Here is a 26588-nt window from a genome sequence, read left to right as displayed (position 1 = left end):
AAAGGTGGGGGCAAAGAAAATTCGTCGAGTCCTGGTGCATTCGCAGTGACTCATCGGTGTGCAACACCAACCGTGGCCCCCTGCCGGACGTTTACGGGGACGTGTGTGATAAGTAGACTGGTCGACCTCACCTCATTTGTGTCAGTGTATACTGAAGATGCCACCTGCATAGGTGGCGAAACGTCTGTACCTTTTGTTATTAATTTGTTATGTTAAGTCGGAGTAAACCTTTTCAATCCTGAGTACTCGCGAAAGGAAAGCTGATCTGAAAGCCAGGTGGCCGCGCCTATGCCTTTGACTTTTCTGAACACAACTCCTCTGAGAGAGTATAGAAAGTTTTAGTAGAGCGTACGCCAAGGATGGCGGGCCATGCGGTCGCGTGCTCAATCCATGCTCGAAGCAACGGGACGAGATGCCGCTCGCAACGCCAGTCCTTGCTTACGATCCACTTGAACTGTTTATTTACACGCAGGAAGAAATGCATTCTATCGTGTGCCTGCTCTTAGCACTTGCTGCAATAAACGGGGAAACAAAATATATTTTTTGCAGTGCATCTCGGTGTCCCCAAATTGTCGGGACTACTTTGGTATTCTTAAAATCGTCTGCGTTGAGCGGAATTGGTAAAAGCTTGTCTTCACAGGCGAGCGGCTCTAACTCTGCTCGCGTTATTACTTTTTCCGATCGAGACGTCTTGCCCTGCTTTAGAACTCCAGCAAGGGTGCCCAAACGCAAATTTCTTCGCGTTACAAAAAAAAAGTCTTTATTTTTCAATTAGAGTAAATTATAATTATCTAGTCCGCTGTACGCGATAGCAAAACAAGTACGGTCCTGCACGCAGAGCAAGGCGCCTACGCGCGCCTTGTGGGCCTCGCTCAAAAATGTCGGCATGGGGCGTGGCGCGGAAGGAGGGCGAGGAGAATCGCCCTCAATAAAAATTATTAAACGAGGGGAAATGTGCGACGAAACCACGCTAGGGGGCGCCACTGAGCAGCGCGTGAATGTCACGTGGTAACCCGAGTGTGAGGATTGGTGAGGATGGCGGGCTTGTTTAGATCGCTCGCGTCATAGGAGTACAGCATGATTGATCACTTTTGGACGTGGCGCGTTAGTTTGTCACTGTTTCTCGGCTGTGACACAACATACGAGAAATTAATTGCCATAAGTTTCCATTCATAGCCGAGGGAAAAACAACTGGGGAAGTAGTGACTGCATTAAAACAGGGCAAAAAGGAGTGGGCGAGTGAGGTACTGTGCGCAAAGTTGGCTCGAACAACTTATGCTTTCACCCTTTCACGGCGAATCGCTCTGCAATTTGTAATATATTTAGTTTTTTTGTTGTTTTTTTTGTGAGTGTCTGTTTTGTTTTTTGCGAACGCCGGTTTCGTTCATTTTACTGGCGGGACTCGGCGCCAACAATAATACGATAATCCGCCTTTCCTTTTTTCCCGCACCCGAATTTCTTTCTCCGTGTCGTCCATGCCACCTCTCGCGCCGCGAAGTTAAAAAAAAAAAAAAAAAGAACTGTCATTTTTACGATGTCCGAAATTAAAGAACGCTCTTGTGTGTCTTCAACAATTCGGGTTCCGAGGATCCCACATCGGAACAAGTCTTGTCTTGCTTACGGGGCAGTAGCAGCGACGTAGTGTAGTGATCGAAAAAAAGAAAAAAAGTAACCTATGTTGGATGCTTTACTATTCCGCCTACCGGTAGACATAATTGGGATTTTTTTTCGTGCAATACAAGACGCGGTGTTAAACGTGTGTGCTCAATATTTGGAGTGTTCATTATTCTAGACAGCTTATAGCCAGCATATCCATTTGAAGTTCCAGAAAAAACTGGCTGTGATCCTAGGCTTTTTTTGCGTTTTATTGACAGTAATTATAACTAAACCGCAAAAATACTTTCTTCACCCGCAGGTCAGACATAATAAAAAATCCCACATTTCTCTATTTTAATATATCGTCATTACGGTCATTACATAACATCTAGATCTGTACAATGTCTCAACCTTTTCATGGAAGGTTCTCCATAAAACTTTTGGAAGTGGTCATTATCCTATTGTTTTAGAAAGTACTGTTCCATTGCCTAATCTTTTAAAGCGTCCCCCTAGGTGGAAATTAGACAAGGCTGAGTGGACACTTATTAATCTTCACTCCACTTTAGATCCTTCGATTCTTTCTTCTATATCACGCGGAACGCTACACTTCATGTTACAGAGCAGATACTAAGGGCTGCTCAGCGCTCTATTCCACAAACTTCTGGTAATATGCCAAAAAAAGATTGTAAACCTTGGTGGAACAAGGAGTGTGCCACAACCTTGGCAGATGAAGTCAGGGCCTGGGAAAGATTTCGTAGATATCCCACTTCGGACAACCTTGTGGAGTTCAAGCGCCGAAAAGCCAAGGCTCGTTGGACTAGGAAGCGGGCAAAACGGAAGTCTTGGATGAAGTACCTGTCTTCTCTAACTAGTTTTGTCCCTGCCAAAGAGGCCTGGGACAGATATAGGAAAGTAAATTGAAATTATAAGTGCTTTGCCATCCCAACGTTTAATGCTCCTTGTTCGTCATTAAAAGACATAGCTAACATCCTCGGAGAACATTTTTATAATTCATCCAGCTCAGCCAACTACCGTGCCAACTTTGCACAGTTTAAAGCCCGTGCGGGGCAACAAAAGCTAGTCGTAACGGGAGGAATTAGGCAGCCTCTTATAATCGGCCATTTACGCAATATGAACTTGAGATGGCCCGCAATGTAAAAAAGCTATCTACTCCTGGGCCCGATGGGGTTCACTATGAAATGCTTCGTAACCTGTCCACGGAATCCCTTGAAAACCTTCTTTTTTTTAATTCCTTATGGGAAAGGGCTTGTTTCCCTCAGACTTGGAGGCATGCACATATTATTCCCCTTCTAAAACCTAATAAAGATCCTTCACAGCCGTCAAGTTACCACCCAATCCCACTGACGAGCTGCCTCGGAAAAACGTTTGAAAGGCTAATAAACAGGCGACTGGTTTATGTATTGGAACAACAGAGGGACTTTGTTAACAACCAGTGTGGATTCCGCCGAGGTCGTTCTACTCTCGATCACTTGGTACGCTCGGAAACTGTGATACGTGAGGCATTTGAAAACCGGCAGCACTGTGTCGCAGTTTTTTTTTCGATTTGGAGAAGGCACATGATACAGCGTGGAGACATGGGATTCTTCAAGATCTGTATGCATGTAATATCCGTTGCCGTATGCTTAAATGCATAAGGGAATATCTAACTAACAGGACTTTTCAAGTTCGTCTTGGCTCCAAACTATCCGATTCCTACGTGCAAGAAAACGGAGTCCCTCAAGGAGGAGTCTTGGGCGTGACTTCATTTGTGCTAAAAATGAATTCAATTGCACGACTGCTGCCTCCTTCTGTTTTATATTCTTTCTACGCTGATGATATACAGATCTCGTCTTCCTCTTGTAACCTTTCCGGCTGTGAGCACCAATTGCAGATAGCCATAAACAAACTTTCCAAGTGGGCTGACGAGAACGGGTTTCGGCTCTCTGCCTCCGAAACAGTCTGTGTGCCCTTTTCTTTGCGTCGTGGGCTGGCATTGGACTCATCACTGGAACTAAATGTAAACCCTGTACCTGTCAGGAAAGAGCACAGATTTCTTGGTGTGATATTTGATAAAAAGCTTAATTTTATTTCACACCTGAAAGCTTTAAAAACTAAATGTCTTCAGTCTATGAATCTTTTGAAAGCTCTATCTCACAAGTCTTGGGGTCTGACAGAAAATGTATTCTACGGTTGTACAATGCCCTTGTAAGATGTCGTCTAGACTATGGTGCGGTAGTGTATGGATCGGCCCGGCCATCTGCCCTCAGGATGTTGTACCCAGTTCACCACCTGGGGTTGACACTAGCAACTGGTGCCTTCCGAACATCCCCTGTCTCCAGTTTATATGCAGAAGCTAATGAGCTATCACTGAACAAGCGACGTACCTATCTTAGCCTAACGCATGCTTTTAAGATTCTGGCTTACCCTCAACACCCAACTTATTCTTCCCTTACAAGGTCGAGGTTTTCTCGTCTCTTTAACAACAAGCCAAGCATTCTGACACCATTAAGCTTCCGTATTGAAGAACTTTGCACTTCACTGCATCTTTCATTGAACCAGGTCGGCCTCAATCGAAATGTTGACGACCGTATTCCACCCCGGAAGACACTGCCAGTTGCCTGTGACTGGTCACTCACAAAATTTAACAAACATGGCATTTCCCTTGCTGTAATACTGCAAGAGTTTTGAGAAGTACAAATCAAGTATGATGGCTATCTTCATGTTTACACAGATGGCGCCAAGACTTCTTCTTTTGTTGGCTGCGCTGTGTATTCAGAACACTTCTCTAAAGTTAAGCGACTTAATTCTTTTGCCGGCACCTTTACTGCAGAACTCTATGCAGTATCAATGGCAAAACACTACATTCTACATAAGAAAATAACTAGGGCTGTTCTGGTTGTTGATTCTCAGAGTGTGATAGTTGCAGTTTGCTCTGTTAAAGACACTAAAACATGCTTGTACAACAAATCCAGAGTAAACTCAACGCTGCTCTACATGACGGTGAAAGCAAAATATTTTGTTGGGTACCTAGTCACGTTGGCATAGAGGGCAACGAGAAGACCGACAGGCTTGCAGGGTCTGTGGGAAACCTTTTCCAATAGTCTTTCTGTTTACCATATCAGGACATAAAGCCATCAGTAAAGTCATCACTTTTTCATTGTTGGACGTTGGAATGGGACAGGGAGTTCGAAAACAAGCTCCGCGTTACAAAGCCTGTTGTTGGAGCCTGGGAAAGCTCTTCATGCAAGAGTCGTCTTTATGAAACCTTGATGTGCCGTCTGAGAATTGGGCATTCTTTTATCACTTGTAAGTACATACTTTGGGGGGAAGATCCTCATATTTGTGATCAGTGTAGTGAAAGTCTTACAATCTCACATATCTTGTGGTCCTGTCCCCGTCTGGAGCCAAAGCGTCGTGTTTATTTTCCTGGGTTGTTTCGACAACAGATCCCGTTTCATTCGGCCCTCCTGCTGGGGGAGAATCCCATGGTCCCTTTTTGCAGGGTAATTAGACTTTCTCATTAGAATTGCCATTTTATACCAAATATAGCTTTACCAAATCCTAGGTTGCACTTTGCTAAAACCTTCACCAAAGCATGCTGATTTTTATTATCATTTGGCGCAGATGGCCTCGTAGCTCTTGCGCCATTAAACCCCCAAAATCATCATGTACAATGTCTCAAATGCTGTCAATAAAGCGTCAGCTGTCAATGTAATGATTTTTTAAATGCACGATCTTAACAAAATGACTTGTTGATAAAGATAATTTGACGAAACGATTACCACTAGAAGCTTGGCAATATTTATTTATTTCTCCCATTTTTAATTATGTATGATGGTTTGTTTTCATTTTTTTTTAAATTCCAGTCAGACTTTTAAATTGTGTGCCTTTTGAGAATCTAACATTTTTTTTGCATTAACTTTGATTAACCACTCTGATTAAATCTGTAAAGCCTCAGTCGTCCACACCTTATACTCTGCGAGCACTCAATTCTCGAAGAAAGGGTAAGTAAACATCCGAGCTGGTTGATGTTACAAACATTAGAAGAATAAAAACAACAACCGGAGACAAGGGACGAAGGAGGCGACAAACACAAAACTTCTGAAACGCAGCTAATCAACGTTTTTTACGTAACCTTTTATATACCATCTTTCAGACACACACGTCCCAAGGAATTCGCTCACGTCTTTGTCGCCTTCCACCACGGCACAACGCGTCATGACTTCAATCCAAAGAACAAAGCTCATGTCCCACGCAACACAACGCACACGTCTCCCGGAATTCCACACGTATTTATGACCTTCAACCACACGAGAGACCTTTCGCAGACAACGATGGTCCAGGAAATAATTCAAAAACAAAGTAACCTTTCCAAAACGCACCCTCAAGTATCCGTTCACATGTCCTACACAGCCGCCTGATTATTCATCACCAAAAACTAAAAAAAAAACACGTATTACAACATCAAAATCTTTTGGGTTGCTACATCTAGTGTTATCAACGGCTGACTGATTCAACTGACTACAGATTGAATTCTATTTGTCTCCTTCAATACTAATTTCGCATAATATTTTTTTTTCGCTTGACATCAGTTTTTTTTTCAATCAGGCAAACAATTATTGCATTCCTGCACATGTTTAGCGATCTCAGAATTCGACCTGTTCTTGACTGCCATCATGTACTCAACGAGTCTCTCATTTAGGCGCCTTTTAGTCTGTCCCACGTACGGAAACCCACAGGCCAATGGAGTATCATACACGAATCCAACCTTGCAATCAACGGAATATTCCCTGCGACGTTTGTGACAACCCTGTGCTCCACCCACAAACGGCGTAAGCCTGTTCAGCTTAAAGTCGAAAGAGAGAGCTACCCCAAATTTTAATCATGATTTACCGGTACAAACTAGCCCAGCTCACCACCCTTCTGCCCCAAACCTTGACCTCCCGGTCACCACCAACAAGTGGGCAAGCGGTACATTCGTTTCCAGAGGGGTCGGTTTTGATTAGAAGGTACGTTGATGACAATTCGATATGTTCGGTTGTGAAAGAGGTTTTACAGAAGATCAAGAAGGTCACAGTACAGGCAGCGCCGGAGTTGGCCTTTAGCAGTGATGAGCCTGATGTAGGAGTGCTGCAGTGTTTGGGCCTGAGGTTCAACATGCTAGACGGGCTGTGCTGGGAGTATGGCAAGCTCGCGTTGACACCCAAGTTTCCATAGAAAAGTTGTCATTCGAAATTGGTCAAACCAGGTGTAGTGATGGCTTTGCTTGACGATGCTCTAAAAATGTCTTGCCGGCACAAAGTACAGGAAGTTGTTAGAAGCAATTGGTACGCGTTAAAGGCGGGGTATAAGAGTAACGTCATCGAGATGGTCGCAAGGAAGGGCTTAGAAAGATTCAGAGGAATGGAGAGGAAATAGAGGAAACCAGACAGGGTAGGGAACATTTTACTTTCCCATAATTTTTCTCCCAACCTGTTGGCGGTGGCCGGGAGGTTCATGGTTGGGGTGGTTTCCTCTTCCGACTTAAAGTTAAACATGTTTACGCCATTTTTGGGTTGAGCATGGGGTAGCCAAAAACGGCACAGGGAAGTCGCCGATGATTGCTAAGTTAGAGTAGTGTGTGATATCCGAATGGCCTGTGGGTTTTCGTACATGGAACAGACAAAACGGTGCCTAAAAAACAAACTTCTTGAGCACATAAGGGCGGTCAAGAACAAATCTTAGAATTCTGGTACGACTAAACATGTGCAAGAATGCAATAACTGTTTGCCTGATTGGGAGAAAACTGGTGTTAAGCAAAAAAAAAGATTATGCGAAAAAAGTTTTGAAGAAAATCAGAATTGGGTCCGTAAGAAATTGCTTCAGCAAATCATTAATAAAACTAGATGGAACGACCCGAAAGTTTTTGTTGTTGTAATGCTTTTCTTTTTTGAGCTTAGAGGGATGGGTTTGTGGCTTGCTTCTGTCGATTTGGGACAGTTGGTTCATGATCAAGTTCATAAGCGCCGCAAAACACAGGGACCACGAAGTAGACCGACGTGGGGGCACTCGCAACTAACTTTTGTTGAAAAAAACAGTACTGAGATATATAGCAGTGACAAAACGAACATCCATGGCTAATTCTGGAGTAGCCCCCGTAATAAAATTTGAAAGACGTTAACAAATCACTGTAATGCGAAACTAGGGCGCAGCTTTTGAGGACCTTCCTCTCCTCCTCCTACCCTCTCTTCCTCCCCTCCTCCCCCATAACCTCCTCTCCCGTCCTCCCCAATTCAGTTTCCCCGCTACATTTAGCGGGGAAAATGATGCTACATGACTTGGTGTCACGTCACCTATGAACAAATTCAGTTTTAGCGGGGCATTGATGTGGTGTTCAGGTCAAGTGACGTCAATTTTCCCGCTAAATTTAGCGCGGTTACGCCGACGTCGACGCCGCAACACAGAAACGGGGCACTTAGAGCTGCGCTCTAAAAGGAGTATTCATTTGCCGATAAGGACAGTGATCTGTCACCTATACATTTGTCGCCCTTTGCTTTGAATTGAAAAGCATCATGCGGCTCTCTAAAAACCCTACCTGGGTACGTAGCCAGAAACCTGTCGTCGCTAATAGACAGGGCACATGGGCAACGACTGCAATGAGTGGCAAGGTGTTCCAAAGGTGCACCTTGCGTGGCCGCGGCATGTTCGCGCGCACGATCATTGAAGCACCTCCCTGTCTGGCCGATAGAAGAAGAGCCGCATAAAAAGGGTATTTCTCACGCTACGCCCGTAGTGCACTCTGTGTATTAGGCGCGGTGCCTGGTTTGGCAAAGATCTGTAGAATCACTTGGATTGTTGATCCTATCGCACAACCGCGACAGCTCATTGAGTGCAATGAAAACCATGGGTACCTCTTGCCGAGCGGCCATTTTCCTAAGGTTATCCCGGGGCGGTGGGCATAGGAGGAATTAGGGTCGGCCTTGGCGCATTTCGGCCGGGGGCATTCCGCTGTATTCCTTTATTTTCTTTATAAGCTTTCTGTCACCTTTACCAGAGTGCCCTGACGGAAATCCATTTTCTCTAGCCGCGCTACCTGCTTCTCAAAACTTTCTTGGGCACTGTGCCTGCAATGCTTCTTGAGGTCGCCCCTAGAAACATCGAGGCAATGTTTCTTTTTACTATACTTGAACGGGCGGAGTTAAAAGGAGGTATATCTTCCTTTGAACGTAACTCATACATCCGGCAAACATGGTCCTTCTATAGACAACTTGAGATTCAGAAACTGCAACGTCCATCTCTTAGCTCCTCATGTGTGAATTTTAAGCCACTAGAACTTGATCCAAACACTTCCAACACCTCCATCACGTCACTATATATAGTTAGTATGTCAGCCTGTTTACTGAGAATAAAAAAATTATCCACAAATCCGAAGATTTTGAACCTGGTTGAGTTCTGCATTTTCTCCGACATGGCTCTGCCGCAGACACGTAAAAAATGTTGCACAAAACAGGCGCCAGGCAAGAGCCGATGCAGTAGCCCATTGTTTGATAAAATAAATCCCATTAAAAAAAAACAAAAAAAAAAACAAATGGGTGATTTAAGTAAAACCTCAAAATCTCCAGAAAATGTTTGACGCTGATACTACAATAGCTCTGGAACGGAAAATACCATCATGTTCAATGCACTCTCTGACAGACAAAATCAGGGGTTCGTGAGGCACCGAATAAAAATGGTCTTCAACCTCGACAGAAAATTCACCTCGCATTCTCTGCGCGCCCTCTCTCAAAAAAAGTGATGACCCATTCGGAATTTTGCACGATGAACGGATCGCGCAACTCAAGAGCGGTAAAATGTTTACACAAAAAGCTAGCCACATGAAACTGCCATGAATTCCTTTCGGTAACAATATCCCCTAGGGGGACCGCGATTTAATGGGTTTTTGGGGTGAAGAAAATTCAGTTGTTTCTGGCTTTGACACTCTTTAGCAGCCCAGGTAGTTTCATGACACTGCACATCTTCATAGCGTGGGATTTTACCTTGGTTAATGATAATGGACATACTTGCTTGGAGTTCTTAAGTATGGCTTTTCTTGCCTTGGTGCCGTAGACGGTATCCGGTACGGCCACGAAGCCTCCCTGATTGTTCGAAGTGAACAACTTCAGGTTATTGTCCAGAAAGTGGTCGACGATACTGCTGGTCTTGAAGTGTTGTTTTCGGCGGAAAGAGCGCTGGAGAAAGTCAATGCCTTCGGCCACACATTTTGCTCTGTCATCAAGTTCCGTCTTGTCACCCATCCATTTTACGAGCGACGGTTTCGTGACCGGCGCAAGCAGGGTTCCTGGCAAAATTTCAGCCCATATTTCGAGCAAGGCCTGATGGGAGGAGGAAGCATCGCGTCTTCTTAAATAGTAGATCTTCTTGGCCCTTCACTCTGTCACCAGTTTTCTTCTTCAGCGTTGTTCTCGCCTGCTGCCAGAAGGACTCAGTGTATTGCACCGCTGTCTGGAGATGAAGTCCGTGGGCGCTTTCAGCCACGCCTCCTTTTCCTTCACTGGCATGACACTTGGTTTCAGGGCCTCTCTGCATATCCCCACCTCCCTCCAAGGTTCCGAACTCAAAATTTGGCGTATTCTTTTTGCGTGGCCGGCTGATGGCTGCGCTCCATTAACGAATTGCCGAGGGTAGCATCCGTGGTGGTTGCCTCTCCTCTCTGGAGAGGCAACACTCAAGATCGATAAGGTTAATAAGGGGGTATATCGTAAAATGATAAGTGAGGTAAAATTAAAATGAGCCCGTTGTAACACAAGAAACTGCATTAAAGTGGCAATTTCGGCAAGTTGATCAAATAGGTAAGCACTAAAAAACACAGGGCCAACCAAGTAGACAAACAGGGGCGAACTCGAAACTAACTTTTATTTGAAAAAAGAAAACACTCATATATATAGCCGTGGCAAAACAAAGATTCATGGCTAATTCCGGTGAAAACCCCGTAACAAAAAAGAGTATTCATTAACATATATGAACAGTGACGTGTCACTTACACATATGTCGCCCTTTGCTTGGATTTCAAAAGCTTCATGTAGCTTCCTAGAAACCCTTTTTGGGTACAAAACCAGAAACTTGCTGACGTTATATGACGAGCCACATGGGCAACGACTACAGTGAGTGGCAAGGTGTCCCGACGGGGTAGCTTGCGCGGCAGCGGTATGTTCGCGCACACAATCATTGAAACACCTCCCTCTCTGGCAGACAGAAAAAGAGCCGCATGACATGGGCATTTGGTGCACTACTCCCGTTGTGCACTCTGTTTATTTGGCGTGGTGCCTGGTTTTATAAGGAGCTGTAGAACCACTGAGATTTTTGATCATGTGTGTGTTGTGTTGCGTGGGAGATGAGGTCCTTATATAAATTGAGGTTACGACGCGTCGACGTGTCGTCCCGTCGTGGAAGGTCACAAAGACGGGTGAAAATTTCGGGAGACCTGTGTTTGAGGGATGGCATATAAACGGTTGTATTAACAAAGTTTTCATACAAAACCTCAAAGTATAAAACAGCGAGGACAAGGATGGGAAAAGGACATCTTTCATTTAGCAACAACATAGAATGGCACAACGATAAAACCACCCCCAAATGTTTCAACGTTCTCAAAGAGGGAAAGGAGATAATTGTTATAAAGGAAAGAACACCTAAAATTACTTGAATCGGAGAAAACGGGTGTTTTTGTAATTTTGGAGGAAAGTGCTTTTGAAGGTAAGGCTCTTGATGCCTTGTCAAAGAATTTTGAGCCTTTGAAAACTAGGCCTTCGGGCAGACTGCGCTTGAAGACAAAAGAACTTTGTTCCTCCTTGAGCCTGATTTCTCTTAAGAACGTCATTGTTAGTCCTACCAAACAGTGTTTGTGTGTGTTCTTTACTGCAACAACTCACAAGTATGGAGTTCCCTTCAGGAGGATAATTTCAGAAATTGGCTGTTGGCGAAAACCTCTGGGTCGTTATCTACAAGAACATTTGTCTAATACCATCCTTCCTCAGCCTTTCAGAGTTCAAAATTCCTTTGAATTAATCCCCCGTTTCAATTCTCTTCATCCTTGTTCCATTCCGCACTCAATTATGTCTTTCGGCATTGAAGATATGCATTACAGCCTAGAACCAAAACGCATTTTAGATTCTGTGATTAATGCGATCCATGAAAACAGAATTTGCGAATTTCAAAATTCCTCCGGTGTTTCGGTTCAGGGCTTCATCGACCTGATAGATACTTGCAGTCCACTTTAGTAGAATACGAAGGAAATATTTACAGACAAAGGAAGGGAGTCTTTATAGGCTCTTGCCTTGCAGCTGTCCTTAGTGAAATATTTCTTCTCTTCGTTGATAGGGCTATCAACGATCAGTTGTACAAGTCCTTCCAGGGTTGCCTAGTGTTTAGGTATGTTGATGATTACTTGGTCATTTATCCAGACGCTGTGTCCGCTGACAGCATATTTGAAATTTACCCGGGAAAATCCTTCAGTGGAAGGATTACAATTCCTGGATTTACGATTACACCCTATTTCCTCAGGTCTTTGTGGGGCCTTCCAGCAGAGGTCGGAGAAGCCAGACCTCCCTTTCACCAGTGCTCACTCCAAGTCAGTTAAGCATGGCATAGCAAGGTCATTTTTCAAGTCCTCATTCTCGAAGTCGTGCGCGCATTTGTCCGAAAGTAGCCTCAAATTGCAGCAGCAGAAACTAGAAAAAGCAGGCCTTCCTGCTGACCTACTTCGTTCCACCCTTGAGAGGTTCATTCTCAAACCACAAATTTCCGCAAGCTGTTTCCAAAAAGAGAGGTCGTTTCGCTGTGACTCCCTACATGCACAATTCCGCGCACCGTTTAAGATCTATCACGTCCAAGTTCGACACCAGTGTTGTTTTTTCCTATCGTATGCGCCTTAATCAGATGTTTAAAAAGGTAAATGGGAGCGACAGTCCCAGAGGGTGTAATGTAAAGCATGCCAAAATTTTGTAGAATGCGAAGAAAGAAAGGTTTATTCAATTCCGCTAAGCTGTGGCAGTCAACAGATTGGACAGACTGGGAGATGCGTCAACCATTGACTCAGAGAACAGAACTTGGAAGCATCAAAGGCTTCAAATGAGTCGTATCACCGAATGGTCGTTCGCAGCCGCAAGTGCGACGACTGTACTCCTCATTTCTCTGATACGAGAATGCTGGGCGAGCACAACAACAGATTTGGGAGAGAAATCATTGAATCATTTGCGATGGGGACTGTAAACATCAACATTTCTGCGCCTTCATTATCATTGACAAGGACGGAGGTCGAATTCCTAACACCAGAGATGACGAAATTACTGACACCTCGCCGTGACGCTAAAGTTTGTTAAACTTTTATATTTATAGTACATTTCCCCTTGGGACTGTAAACAACAATATTTCTGAACCTTCGTTATCATTGACAATGACAAAGTTCGAATTCTGAATAATCATAAATACCTAGACTAGTTATACTTCGTAGTGACGCCAACGCTTTTCAAACTTTTATATTTTCAGTAAATTCTTTTTCATTTAAAACAATTATCTCCTTTTCCTCTTTGAGAACGTTGAAACCTTTGGGGGGGGGGGGGGGGGGGGGAGCGGTTTTATCGTTATGCCATTCTATGTTGTTGCTAAATGAAAGATGTCGTGTTCTCGTCCTCGTCCTCGCTGTTTCATACTTTCAAGTTTTGTATCTATTAACCAACAAGCTCGTTTTCAATTGCAAGAAAGTTTAGTAGATGGGTTTGAAACGTTTTGGGTTTGTCCCTTGCTTCGTCCGCCGTCTCCGCTTTTTTAAATATATATAAATGAACATATTCACTGTAATTAATAAAATAATATATGTGGCGCTGATGTTGATTTTATTGAGCTTGGTAAAGTCCAGGATGTGTATAAAAACAAATGAGTACAGTACCGACCCTGAATTTTTAAAAATGCGAAAATCGGTAGTGAACCAGCAAGTTTATCTCAAGGGAGAAAACGAGTACAACAATGGGCCTTTGATTGTTATACAAGGAAGTGAGACAAGGTATATTTCTGAAACCATCGAGACACATGGCGTAGCGCCATTTCAAAATGCAGGAGGGATGAATATAAACGTCCTCTTAGAACTTCTCGGTGTCTATTTAAATGCGAGCGTCATTTTTCATAAGCGTCAACACTACGTCCAAAAAGTGGAATCTGCATTGGTTCAGGGTGGCGCCACGTCTATGAGACCTGTTCGTGACGGCATGTGCTATGCGCATCCAATTTACCCCAAGCTATGGCAGAATCTAAGCCATCTTTAGGCACGTGGACGACTTCCTGATCTTGTGCGGTATAGACATCGATAATGAAGAAAACGAGTGCAAAAGCACGGTCATGGCAAGCTTCCAAGAATGTAGCCCCGACTTAATCTTCTCTCACGGACTACCCGTTTACAAGTTCATTATGTTCCTAGACCGCGCGCTCGAGGTTAAGGTAGGACATGTGTGCTGGAAGTACGAACCCCGCTCGAGCAAAGGCTTTCTTCAATTTATATCTGGTCACTAGAAAGCCATTAAACGATGTGTTGCCAATACGGATCTCGCATCTGCACTAAGCAAGTCATGCCGCCATCAAGATGACGCAAGTCCTCAAAAAGAGATCACCTGGCTACGCAACCATCATCCTCCTAGGAGCGGTGTGTGTTAAACCATATGAAAAAAAATTATCTCGATAAAAACTATTACAAAACGACAAAAGCAAACACAACGAAAGAAAGTCGCGGTAGTTTCTTAGACCCACCAATGCCACCCACCGAATAAAAAAAGGAAAAAGAAAAAACTGCCGTGCGACAAGGTGTCTAGGTCGTGTGCTCAGCACCAAACAAAGCGAACTTCGTGTGCCGTAGAGTAAATCCGGCCAAACACAACCAGAGGACCTGCAACCCCGTACACAGGGCGCAATACGCCACGTGCCAAACTGGTGTTGTGTGCAAGATTCCAATCTCCTGCGGAAAATGCTAATCGAGCCAACGGGGCGCTTCATTAACGACTGAGTCGGAGAGCACGCGGCGTCGGTGAAGGGCACAGCGGCTGGGCATTTTTCAGCGCCTTGACGCAGGTGCGGGTACAATCCAAGTTTTACGAATATTTCCATTCTCAAAAGACACAAACATGCCTTTGAGCGCAAAATTCTAGAGGCTATGGCCACTGATAGAAGCACCGATGAATGTGTGAGTATGCCTTATAATATGGTCAGCAAAAAAGTAAAGCAGTTTTTGCGATGTGGCACGTCCCCGCGAGGGGAAATAAGAGGGATGAGCGGTTATTGAAGTTAGGTGAGGTGGGGGTGACAGGGCGATGTCTAATGGGTCATAATTTAATTTCTTTATTAGCATTATTTCATGTGTGCTGTGTCAGATCTCCGACATCTCTGTTATGCAATCGAGAATATGCGCACGTGCTGCCCGAAACATCCTGTACTGCATACGTGTATGATGTTTATAAGAAATAAACATTGTAGATCTTGGTACAGCTGGTTCGAACGAACTTGATAGGTGTACCGTCAACGCGGGTCCTTATGTACGCTTTCAAGGTGACCTACCGAGCAACTACTTTAGAGCACAGCTCTTAGGCTCCCGTTTCCGGCTTGAATGGCGTCGCCGTCACCGTCGGCGTAACCGCGCGTTGCATTATGGGACGTTTCGCATATATGACGGCTTGTGTGACGTCGCGAAGGTCACGAGTGACGTCACAAGGGTCACGAGGGAAAAAGAAGACGAGGAGAAAAATTTTCCGCTAAATGTAGCGGAAACATTGCCCGCTAAATGCAGCGGAAAAATTTCCCCGCTATATTTAGCGGGGAATTTCGGCACTGAATTGAGCGGGAAATGTAGAGACAATTTCTCAATAAATGAAAGAGGAGCAGGAGAGGAAGAGGGGAGGGGAGGAGGGGGAGGAGAGGCATACCCCCTCCTCCGTACCCTCCCCTCCACCTCCTCAAGAGCTGCGCTCTAATTCGGCCCTACAGGGAGTTGTAAACGTCTCATTGTTTTACAGCAGCACAGGCTGCATGCGAATGGCGGTGAAAGACCTTCGCGAAGCTAAAGTTATTTACGCAGTACATACTAACGAGGCGTGCTTCATACGCCGTCACTATCTGCTGCAGTGATCCGGATAAGTAACGTATTCCTAGTCGCTGAGAAAGATACTAATCCGTTGCTTACCCGAACGTGCATATTACTCGTGCGTCACAGTTAGATGCGTTTCACACAGAAGGCTCCCCTGAAAACCACTGGCAGCGTGCTTCCAGAATAAAAATAAAATCACCGATCAGTCAACCGTGATTTGTGACCGATATGTTTGATAGGGCTACACACTACACCCAGAGTTTCGAGACTTGCACACGCACAAGCTACCATAGAGCTTTACTAAAGAGCTTTGCCTTTTGAGCTCCTTCCGCCAGTTTGGCCGTCACTTCGAGCACAGAACAAGAACGCGCTCGATGGGTTGACGCGGCCGCGAGCCTCAGCGCGAACACTTTATATAAACATTTTTGTTTTAGAGTGCATTGCGAGCTGGTGATTATTGCACATAAGGTAACCCTAAGACCGGAAACGAGCAGGATAAAAAGAGCAAGTAGACAAAAAAATGCGAAAGCATAAATGTGCAAAGCGACGAGAGGAGCAGAAGCGGCTGCAGCGCTGGCGGGAGTGAGGGGGCGCAACATGGCTGAAACCAGAACGTAGAACACGTGATACAGTGTTCCCTTAAGGCTAGCCCACATGGCGCGTTTTTCAGTGCGTCTAGACGCGTGTCTCGGCTTGGCGCGCGCGCTAAGCAGGACGCGTGCGCCCAGTCAAACCACACGCAGCGCTACCGTGCAGCGCTTCGCGTCTGCATTTACGAAGCGTCTGCCCAACGTAGCCAGACGCGCTTAAGAAACAAAAGCAAATAATAAATAGAAATCCCACGGCAAATGATGGCTACATGCCGTAATATTTAATTTTAGTAATAGTAAGCACTCATTTTTATTACAGCAATCGCAATGAAGCTCAATTTCACTAATTTTCATCCTTTTTAGTGCGTACGCCTCATCCACGTTTCGATACGCCATTGGCATCACCATCGCCCGCGCCAAAACATTTACAGCTGGCCGCTGGCCGCTACAGAGGTTACGTTGTTGCGGTTGTGGCGGGTAGTATTGATTTTGTATCTTTGTCTCTCGGTGTCCTTGTATTCTTTACATTTGGCCTGCCAGAGTGCAGGACGCTTTTGTACTTCGCTAGGTTCTCTCTGTTCCGCTGAAGCAGCGTCAGCCTCTCCCGCGGAGCAGAGAGGATTTCCTGGACTTGTGTAAAAGGTATGATAAATTGATATCCGCGGGGGGAAGGACGTACACTACCCATTTTCGCCCTACTGCTAGCGTTGGCGGGGCCTAAAAGCCTATGTCTCGAGGTCCGTGGCGAAAACTACAGTTTTACAGTGGCGAAAACAGTGGAGAAAATTCAAACGCTCCTTGCAACTAGTGAACACGGCGGTTCATTGGTTGTTGCCTTCTGGACGCAGCGCGAGACGCGACACGTGGACGCAAAATATCTGGCTCCTCCAGATACACCGGAATGCGCCAAAAAACGCTGCGTTTCGTCCCGGCGCCAAAAGTGACGTCAAAGCGCTGGCGCAGACGCGACGCAGACGCGGAGAAAAACGCACCATGTGGGCTAGCCTTTACCCCTCCGGGCTTCCGTGGCGACCGCGAGAGAGCCACCCTCTCCCTCTTACCGGCGCTGAGAGGGCTTCTCTGTGGGGTGGCGTTCCTTGGAACTACGCGTCGCAGGAATCTAACAAGCCGTTCCGCGGAAGGAGTTCCTCTTCTCTGCCGTTGTTTCGTGGTTACAGCGCGAAGGGAAGTTTTCTGCCGTTTTTTGCAGTTACGGACAACGCCGGCTCGGCTCCTTTGGACAGTTGATGCTTTCGCATTAAAAAGGGACAGACGGCATCTGATGCAGTCTGTCCCCTTTTCTTTTTTTACTAGCCACAGTCAGAGTGTTCATACACCATAGATAAGACATCACTGCAGAGATGATGACATCTGCGGGCACGCCATAGGCATATTGGAAGCATCTTTGTGTATGCTTTGACCATGTCTGCAATATGACCTATGTGACCGTCGTACAAGGAAGAAGAGAGCACGGGCGTACCAACCGGAAAGGGGCAAGGGGGCGCTTGCCCCTCCGGTTCTCAAAGTGGGGGGCAAGGCATGTGTTCTTCCCCCCCCCCCCCCCCCCCCCAAAATAGCCGCCACTGGGCAGGGCAAACAGGCCGGCGGCGCACAAGGCAAACTTGGGCACGGCACCGCGGCCCTTCCCGGGGGGGGGGGGGGGGGGGGGGGAGGGAAGGGGGGGTCTGGTTTGCCCCCCCCCCCAAACAAGTTGGTACGGCACTGGAAAAGAGCGTCGGCAGACTGTTTTGTGCGATGTATTAGCAGTGTGGCCGAGGCTCTACCGCTTTACCGTTTTAACTCTCTTCTATCCCATAAACGGTGTATGCATTGCGTGAACTGTACTTAACAAACGGCCCGGCCGAAGGAAGGTACCTGCGAGCGCTCTTCGAAGCCCCCTCCAGCTGGGCGTGGGGCGCCTGTCCCAGTAGCCGCTCCACTTTCCCTGTCCCACGAAGGTCGCCTCCGAGAGCAGCACGGGTCTGCTCCGAGTCATGGCGGCCAAGCTCCTGCCGCCGTCAGCATGCGCGAGATTAATGCGCAGGCCGTCAGCGTCTATCTAACGTCGAGGTGTAGTGCGAGAGGTTCCTATGGTTGTGCTGAAATAAATTTCGGCGTATAATATGGCTCAAGCTTGCAGTTGATCAAAAAAGATTCTTCCTGAATTTTTTTTGAGGACAAACAAGAAGAAAAAAAGGGGCGGGGGTGATCAGAGAAGGAAGGGGACTAGGAAAAAAAAAAAGACAAAATATGTGCGCAGTATAGGACATATTTGCAACAGGTTCATGAATTAAATGAACCGCCTTTGCAGGGCCAGCTCTTAAGCTTTTCTGGCTGGGATGACGTCGCAGTGTCACGCTGCACTGTGTCGTAATACCAAAAGCAGTCTAAAAGCGTAGCACTTAAAATTCTCTGCAACGTCCCGCGATATCATGACGTGACGTTACGTCATGGGGACACTTCGCATATTTGGTTTGGCCCAAAATAGAAAACTGGCAAAGACAACGAGCGCCGTCATGAGACAAGCTGTTGGTTCCGCTTGATCTCATCAGATCGAGGCAATGGCTCTGGTCGGCCTTGAAACGGGGTATAGAAACCGGCCCATGAAAAGATACCGCTTTTATGCCCCGATATAACGCCCATGAATTTGATGAATATAAAATAAACTCACCAAAACACGGTACCCCACGGACCAATTCCCACCTGTGTGTCATCTCGGCGAGCAGATACGGGTAGGCGAACTTGAGGTCCCTGTACGTGGACAGGTGCAGCCTCGCGGTTCCACAGAGCTCGTCAATCTGACTGGGCGCTTTCTGCCAGGCGCCGACTTCGGTATCCGCGGGGCAAGGCAGACTTAGCTTGGCTGGCCGAGCGCATTTCGGCTGCTCCAAAAGCTGTGCAAAACATCGACAAATGCAAAAACACGATGTGTGTAATAGATGGAACGGATACAATGCTGACATAACATACAGTACATACATACGCGCATATTAATTTTTAGATCAATATAATACAGGGATAAATTCCGGATGTATAAAAGCTGCACTCTCCTCGTGTATCGGTGTGCCAAACTAACTAAACTGCGCCTTTATTAAAAAATATTAACACAAAAAAGGCAGACATCATACTGATTAGCAAAATATATCAAATCTAAACCTACCAAGCAAAAAAAAAAACAAAAAAAAAAACATCATGCACACACATATAAAAGAATACCGTATAAAAGACAGATACAAAAAGAAAGTTGAAGCGATCCAAGACAATCCCTTATCGTGGGCACGTAATATACAAATAAAACAAAAACAAAAATTTTGAGGCTCTGTGCCACATATAATTGAGTAAAATATGGCTAATTGAAGGGCCATTAAGTTGAGGTAGTAGAAAGAATGCCTTTATACGCCATCCGACAAAAAACAATCTGTTAGACAAGCATAAGGCCCAACAATAAACTGACGCGTGCGTTTACATTAGAGAGTTTTAGTAATACGTATAGGAGCAAACGTAGACCCCATACGTTAACGTTAACGTTGCGTCCTCCACACTGCGCATGCGCCATACGTACGTACTGCGGCGAGCCTTGCGTACGTACGCTCGCTATCGATTTTTGCGAACGTACGTAGCGGTCCCTTGCGTGCCGTCTCGTTGCTCGCGTCGCGCACGGGAGAGCGCGAGACTAGTCCAGTGTGAAAAATGGCGGCGGTGAGCCAAACCAGCGGAAGTGCTACGCGCATTGTACGGGTTCGCTTTATCATTGAAGATGACATCAGCCTCTTCAAAGAAGTCAACGCGACGAACCCTTTCGAGCACCCACAAAGATGGGTGTCGATAGCCAAGAACGTTGGCGACGCCGTCGAACCCAAAAAGGTGTTTACCGTGCGGTTGGTACCAAAAAAAAAGACTAAACACGTAGACAACAGGCACACGAAAACACGCACCTCCGTAACAAGGCGAGGAGAATCGGGGCTTTGGATTGGCTTGACCGAATACCCGCCTTGGATTGTTTGAAGCAGTTTACAGGAGCACATCTAGATGGCGCTACAAGTCTTTACGAATGCGTTCTTCTCCCGCTGTACTAAAAGTGCGTATTCGACGCGCTCCGTGACGCTCCGTCTACGCAACGTTAACGCTAACGTAGGGGGTTTGCGTTTGCCCCTATACGTATTACTAAAACTCTCTATTGATAAAATGCTTCTAATATGCAGTATAATGGTGTTTTTTTTATCTTTTACGCATTTTTTAAGAGGAGGTTGAGAAAGCTACAAAAATACGGTTTATGCAGATGAGTTACACTGCCAAAGGGACAGAATGTTTCACAAAAAATGCAGACAAAAACAATTAACAAAAAATACTAATTTACTTTATAGTTACCAGTTTTAGGACACACGTTTGTATTGTGAAAGTAGCGTTCTTTAAACTTTGAGGCTATTACCATTTTTTTTTTTTTTAATTCTGGATCAAGCGCGTGGTTTGAGATATACGTCCCGAAAATTTGCTGTGGAAACCAGTTTGAAAAACAGCCGGAACTGGAAGCAAACACACGAAGCCCGCCGTAAGTAGAACCCGCACCGAAGAGGGTACGTGTCGATGAGAATATTTGCGTCACGATTTTATGTGACAGCCTGCCGTAGCTGATTACGGTCGGCGTTCCGCAGCTAGCCGGCATAAGTGAGAAGCCATGCTAGCGGCTATGACAAGTTGCTTTGCTTTGCGGCGCGGTATTGATGACAAATGTTTTTTTTTTATTTGAAAACGTAGAACACCCTCAAGCCACGACAAATAATCGAAGAGCCATGCATTTCTTGGAATATGAAACTTACATTCACTCATGACTGTGGCACATAACTTTATTTATGCTTCCGACATTTTCTAGTGATTGTCGATCCGTAGTCGTCTTAGTGCAAGGACAGCTTCATAGATTCACGTCATGTTTCGATGCTGCTAGCGTGCTACGGACTCTGCACTTCTAAACTCAGCTGCTCTACCTTCAGCGTAACAAAGCGCAGCGCTGCGATATGGCTTCCCCATTGAACGTAAGATACTCAGTGACAGAAGAAGTTGACATGGTCTTAGCGTCCTCTGGAATGAACGGCAACTCCCGTTTGGCCGCACGGCTGAATGCTTCTCGTCCCCCGGGCCATCCGCTTCCGACCCCTTCAACGATTGAGAATGCTCATGCAAGGTTCCGAAAGGCTGGCTCTACGCGTCGCAGAAGGCATCTAAAAGCCGTAATTGTAAATGAAGATTTCGAAATTGACGTCCTGGCATATGTGTCGTCAGCCCTCAGGCGCCGGCGCGGGAAAGCGAAAGCAGCGTGACCTCAGAGTGGAAGGTGAAGCGGGTCATCCCGTCTTTTCTTACCACGTGTCTTCACCAAGACCCAACCGAAGCAGACTTTGAGAAGTGGCTGGAAAGTTTACAGATCGGCCCTCATTAAGCAAGGCGAAGACCGGGATCTCTTTCACAAAGAGATTTGGACCAATAAGGCAAAATTCTGGCGTGGCGAACATGTGAATCTCCACAACGCACACTACAGGTGAGACCAGAACCCGCACTGGCTGTAACAGCATAGCCATCAGGTTCGTTGGTGCGTCAACGTCTGTTGCGGCATCCTCGGCAACGGGATTATGGGAGCTTACTTTATTGAAGGCAACCTCACCGGTAGGAATTACACAGAGGGTGCCCTGACTGGAGTCGTCAACGAATTTTCCTGCAACTTGCCGGTGCAAGACTTGCGCCAAACTTGGTTCCAGCACGACGGAGCACTACCCCATTTTTCGTCTTACGCTAGTAGGTGGCTTGACCAGAACTTCCCATATAGGTAGATTGGGCGCGCAGGACCTATGCTTTGGCTCCCACGATCTTCCGATTTGACACTTTGGGGTCATATAAAGCCTTATTCTACGTAACGGAACCTCGCGACATCACGGACCTGACGCCAAGACTCGTTGCTGCATGTACAAGCTTCAGTCCAGATGTAGTACACCGAACCGTCCGTTCAATGCACAAGCGTTGTATGGCTTGCATTGCGGCGGAAGGAGGGTACTCTGAGCTTGCCTTTCAGACATATTGCTTTGTAATTATGTATTTTCATAGCTGTCAAATATTAAAGCTTTATGGTGAATAAACCATTCTTTAACTATTTATGTTTTATCCTGGGGGTCGGTTTGTATGTGAGAGGAACATAATTTTTTTAAAGCGTAAAGCTTTACCACACTGGCTGCAGCCGAAGGGTCTATAGCGGCTGTGTTTGGTCATCCTACGAGCAAAGCGTCCCTGTCAAATATGCCCTGATTGTTTGCGTGCTGCAAACACCGATCAAACTTTCACATTTTCTGAAGGAGCTTAGGTTAAGGTTTATTTGATTTTACTTACTCGTTGACTCGCACCAATAATTAAATCCATCGTCATTGATACCGCACCGCAAAGAAAAGCAATCTGACATGGCCGCTAATGTGGCTTAACACTTTTTCCGCCTAGCCGTGGAACGCCGACTGTAATCAGCTCCGGCATGCTGTAACTTAAAATAGTGACGCAAATATTATCATTGACACATGCCCGTGCGTTCCGGTGTAAAGGCGGCTTGTCCTTCCACCGGATTTCGGATGTTTTGGTTGCGGTATCGGCTGGCTTCAAGCTAGTTAGTAGGGAAAACTTTGGGGACAGATAGCTCGCGCCACGCGCTTCATCCAGACTTTTTAAGACCGGGATTATGCTTTAACGTATTAAAAGCCATTGTTCGCCACTGGACCACGAGATGGCGTTACTTGTTCCAGGATCGGCGGACGCACTAAATTCCTCCGAAAATTCTTTTCGCTCTGGTCCCTTGGCTGGCGTCGAACCAGCGGCCTCGTGTTCAGTAGTCCGACGCGGTACCGCCTCACCCGTATATCATGTGTCTGTCTTTAATGCATCGGCGCTTGGGCTTTCGCCTTCAAGTCGTCTTATACCCTAGTTACACGGGCCGTTTTAACTGCAGTTAAGCATAACCGCGGTTAGCTTAACCGCAGTTACGCGCAGTTAGACGGCAGAGCTAACTGTGGTTGCCCGCTAACCATAGTTAGCCTAAACTGAGCTTGGCAACCTCAGTTTGGACGCGTAACTGACAAGATGGCAGCGCCCGAAGGAGCAAGCCGTGTCGCCAAAAAGCGGATAAATTGGCCTGTCGCGACAACCGAGGCCCTAATAAGGATCTGGGAGGAGAACCTGCCCGCGCTGCGGTCCAACACACGGAATGCGGCTATCTACGCCGCAATGGCAGCGCAGCTCAACGCCGGGCTTCGAAGTGGCGAAGAGCCGTACACGGGGAAACAAGTCCGCCAAAAGCTTGAAAACCTCAACAAACAATACCGGTGAGTGCGGATTTCACCCAGCTGCAGTAGCAATAACGTTTTTGTAGGCTGCTGTTATTGGAGCGATTAAATTGGAAATTAGGCTTGACGGACTGGCGCCGGCTCCGTGCCTGCGGCAACCACCGAATGGTTAACTTGCCGAGTTTATTGCTTCCCGTTAATATATCCAGTCATCCCTACTATTAGTACTGCAGTAACTGGATAAAATGATTTATTGGTAATTTCGGCGCGATTAAATGAAAGCCCCATCTCCCCAAAGCTACATGGAGTAGGGTTGTTTACAACTATATTTTGAAGAGTTTTGCTACAGATATCCAGCCCTATCACCGCTGGAGCACGAATTCATGCCGCAGCAATATTGCTGACGTTGTTTGCAGTGAAGTTTCGTGCACTGAAAATAACTTCTCATATCTCCAGTTCCAGTATCTATTTTCTTAAATGATGATTGAAAAAATTTGGTTCGTTCCAGGAAGCTGAGGCAAACCTGCACCGGAACAGGATCGAAAGGTGTTGAGTGGGCCTTCTACTGGCCACTCCACAACTTCCTGGGGTCCCTGCCCATTAATAACGAGTTCCTGGCAGAGGAGAATGTCGAGGTATGTGAGGTAAATTGGCTCGACGTGAACTGCAGGTACTATTACGAACACCCTTCGGTGTAACACGGAAGGTGTGGCCGTTCCGTACCCCCTGTGCGACATAGCAGGGACACTCTGAAACACCGTGCCTATCCTGCCTACCCTGTGCAGCGGAATTGCTCTTGCAGGTTTCAGCAAGTCTCGTCTTTTTTTCTTTTTATCGGCGCAAAGCAGCAATTTTTGCCACGGCACTTGCCGATGTTTGCTTCACAGGCATTTGTAGGTGCCTCTTTCGGTACTGAGAGTCCCCGACTCATGGAAACGAGTCAGCCAAACATCCAAAGAAAGGGACTGGCCGAGCTAAGCGTAATTAGCACAGCAATTCTGACACAAGTAAAAGTCATGAACAGGCTTCTGTCCGATTAATAACAGTATTCTACCAAGATGATATGTACACAACCATCAGCCACAATTATGCTTAGCTTAGTGTGTCCCCTTCGTTGGTTGTTTGACTGACTCGTTTCTGTGAGTCAGGGGATCACAGTGTCGAAAGATACTGCAATTCCCTGATTGCAATAGATTGTGCAGCCCTTGGCTTGCCATAGCACCCGATATTAGCACTCCGTTGTAGGTGGTCGTAAAACAGTCAGTCGTATAAATTTCTGAACCAGCCTTTAGCCTTCATTTTCCAGCATTTACACAGCTGCACGTCACTCCATTAACACAAACTTTGCAGTGTAATGAGCCTTGTCCATCTTTATGAGGCTGCTTATTGGGATGGCGAACCGAAATTTGGGTTTTAGAAAACAATGCAAGAGGCGCAGGCAAGACGCCAGAATCCGTACGCCACCACCCATAACGCGATATCTCAAATGGACAGCCATATTTTTGTAAAAAGAGGTCGCGATTGAACGAGGCCGACGAGGCGTGTGATGTCAACTTATCTTATTTTGTCCTCTCTTCGCTTCGCCACCTCAAGGCGGCAAGGTGGAGAAGACGCGAGGCTGTGTCCTCTCCTTCTTGACTTTTCTCGGAGAAACAAGATGTCAACATATCACAAATTCCCCTCTTTTTTTAGAAAAATACGGTCATGCGTTTGAGATATCGTTGTGCCAGTGATGTTTTGGTGTTCGTAGCGTCCCATTGCACGCTTCTGCCGCCGTGTTTTGTGGAATCCAGATTTCGGTTCAGCATGCCTTTAAAAAGGTACGGAAGCAAAAAGTTTAGCACCTATTTCTTTGAGTAGACATGGTCTCTCTTATGACAGCAGCTTATTAACTCCAGTCTTTTGTAAATGCAAGAAAAGCAATTTTAAAATGATTTCCCAATACCACCTGGTAGTTGGGGGCCAAGCTATGCTGGAATGTGTGATGTCACGGATTGATCAGTAGCAGCGCCACAGTGCAGCAGTGTCCAATGGTGGCACCCGGGAGTGAGCGGCGCTTGGCACACCTCCCAGTTCTAGTACACCATACCTGATACAGACATGTTGTCTTTGATATTTTCTTATACACAGGTGCCACTAGTTGACGAGGCGGAAGACGCTGCCGAGGTGCTCGCCTCCTGGGACCAAGGCGACGATGACACGCCGTATGAGGACAGCGCCACACAGGGCAGTGGCAGTGAAGTCGTGTTGCCTCACAACCCAGGCTCGCAAAGCGTGAGCCTGACAGATACTGCGAGCTGTAGCAGCAGCCCCCCGACCGCGAGTGGCAGCAGTGGCGGCAGCAGTACCAGTAGCATCGGGCAAAGCAAAAGCCGCAAGCGGCCAGCGGCTTCACTTATGCAGCAGCTTTTGACAATGCACCAAGAGGAGACGGAACGGGCCGCAAAAATGGAAAAAAAAAGACTGAAAAGGCAGAAAGAATTGCTTCAACTGCAAAAGGAGTCAAATGATATGCAAGCGAGCATGCTCCGCATGATGGAATCTTACTTCGCATCCAAAAAGAATAAAGAGTAATGACGAAAATAATCCCTGGAGAAGGAGAACAAGAGGGACAAAGGACAAACACTAATCTCCAAACACAGCTAGGTGACTGGTGTGTGACCGAAAAAATCCGCCTGGTCCGGGTATCGAACCTGGGACCTCTCCGTTACAGGTGGAGCGCTCTACCAACTCAGCTAACCAGGGGTTAGGGGTAGAGCACTCCACTGGAAATGGAGAGGTTCCGGGTTCGATACCCGGACCAGGCGGATTATTTTGGTCGATCACCAGTCGCCTAGCTGTTTTTGGAGATTTGTGTTTGTACTTTGTCCCTCTTGTTCCTCTTCTCCAGGGATTTTTTTCGTCATTCTTGTCCAGCTCGCTTGCACCTTTGCATTCGATTGCATTGTAGTCATAAACAGTAATGGCTATGTAAAAAAAAAATTGGAAAACGAG

At 46.3% G+C, this 26588-nt stretch overlaps 1 protein-coding gene across 1 annotated transcript; it reads left to right on the top strand.

Moving 5' to 3' along the window:
* Positions 1-23391: 23391 nt before the first annotated feature.
* Positions 23392-26168, top strand: LOC120844170 (myb/SANT-like DNA-binding domain-containing protein 1). Its single transcript, XM_040215819.1, has 3 exons — positions 23392-23633; positions 24103-24229; positions 25725-26168. Exons 1-3 carry the CDS (start codon positions 23392-23394, stop codon positions 26166-26168), a joined length of 813 nt encoding a protein of 270 aa, XP_040071753.1.
* Positions 26169-26588: the final 420 nt, after the last annotated feature.

This window comes from Ixodes scapularis, unplaced genomic scaffold (genome assembly GCF_016920785.2).
Source record: "Ixodes scapularis isolate PalLabHiFi unplaced genomic scaffold, ASM1692078v2 PGA_scaffold6__148_contigs__length_123643588, whole genome shotgun sequence".
In the NCBI taxonomy this organism is placed as follows: Eukaryota; Metazoa; Arthropoda; class Arachnida; order Ixodida; family Ixodidae; genus Ixodes; species Ixodes scapularis.
The sequence above is the reverse complement of the archived record's forward strand: the minus strand, read 5'-3'. Positions and strand labels throughout refer to the sequence as shown.

Bases quoted from the DNA above. Each gene is read 5' to 3' on its own strand.
- LOC120844170 (XM_040215819.1), top strand. From the start codon at position 23,392: ATGGCAGCGCCCGAAGGAGCAAGCCGTGTCGCCAAAAAGCGGATAAAT. The intron at 23,634-24,102 runs GTGAGTGCGGAT...GGTTCGTTCCAG, and splicing joins AACCTCAACAAACAATACCG to GAAGCTGAGGCAAACCTGCA. The intron at 24,230-25,724 runs GTATGTGAGGTA...TCTTATACACAG, and splicing joins TGGCAGAGGAGAATGTCGAG to GTGCCACTAGTTGACGAGGC.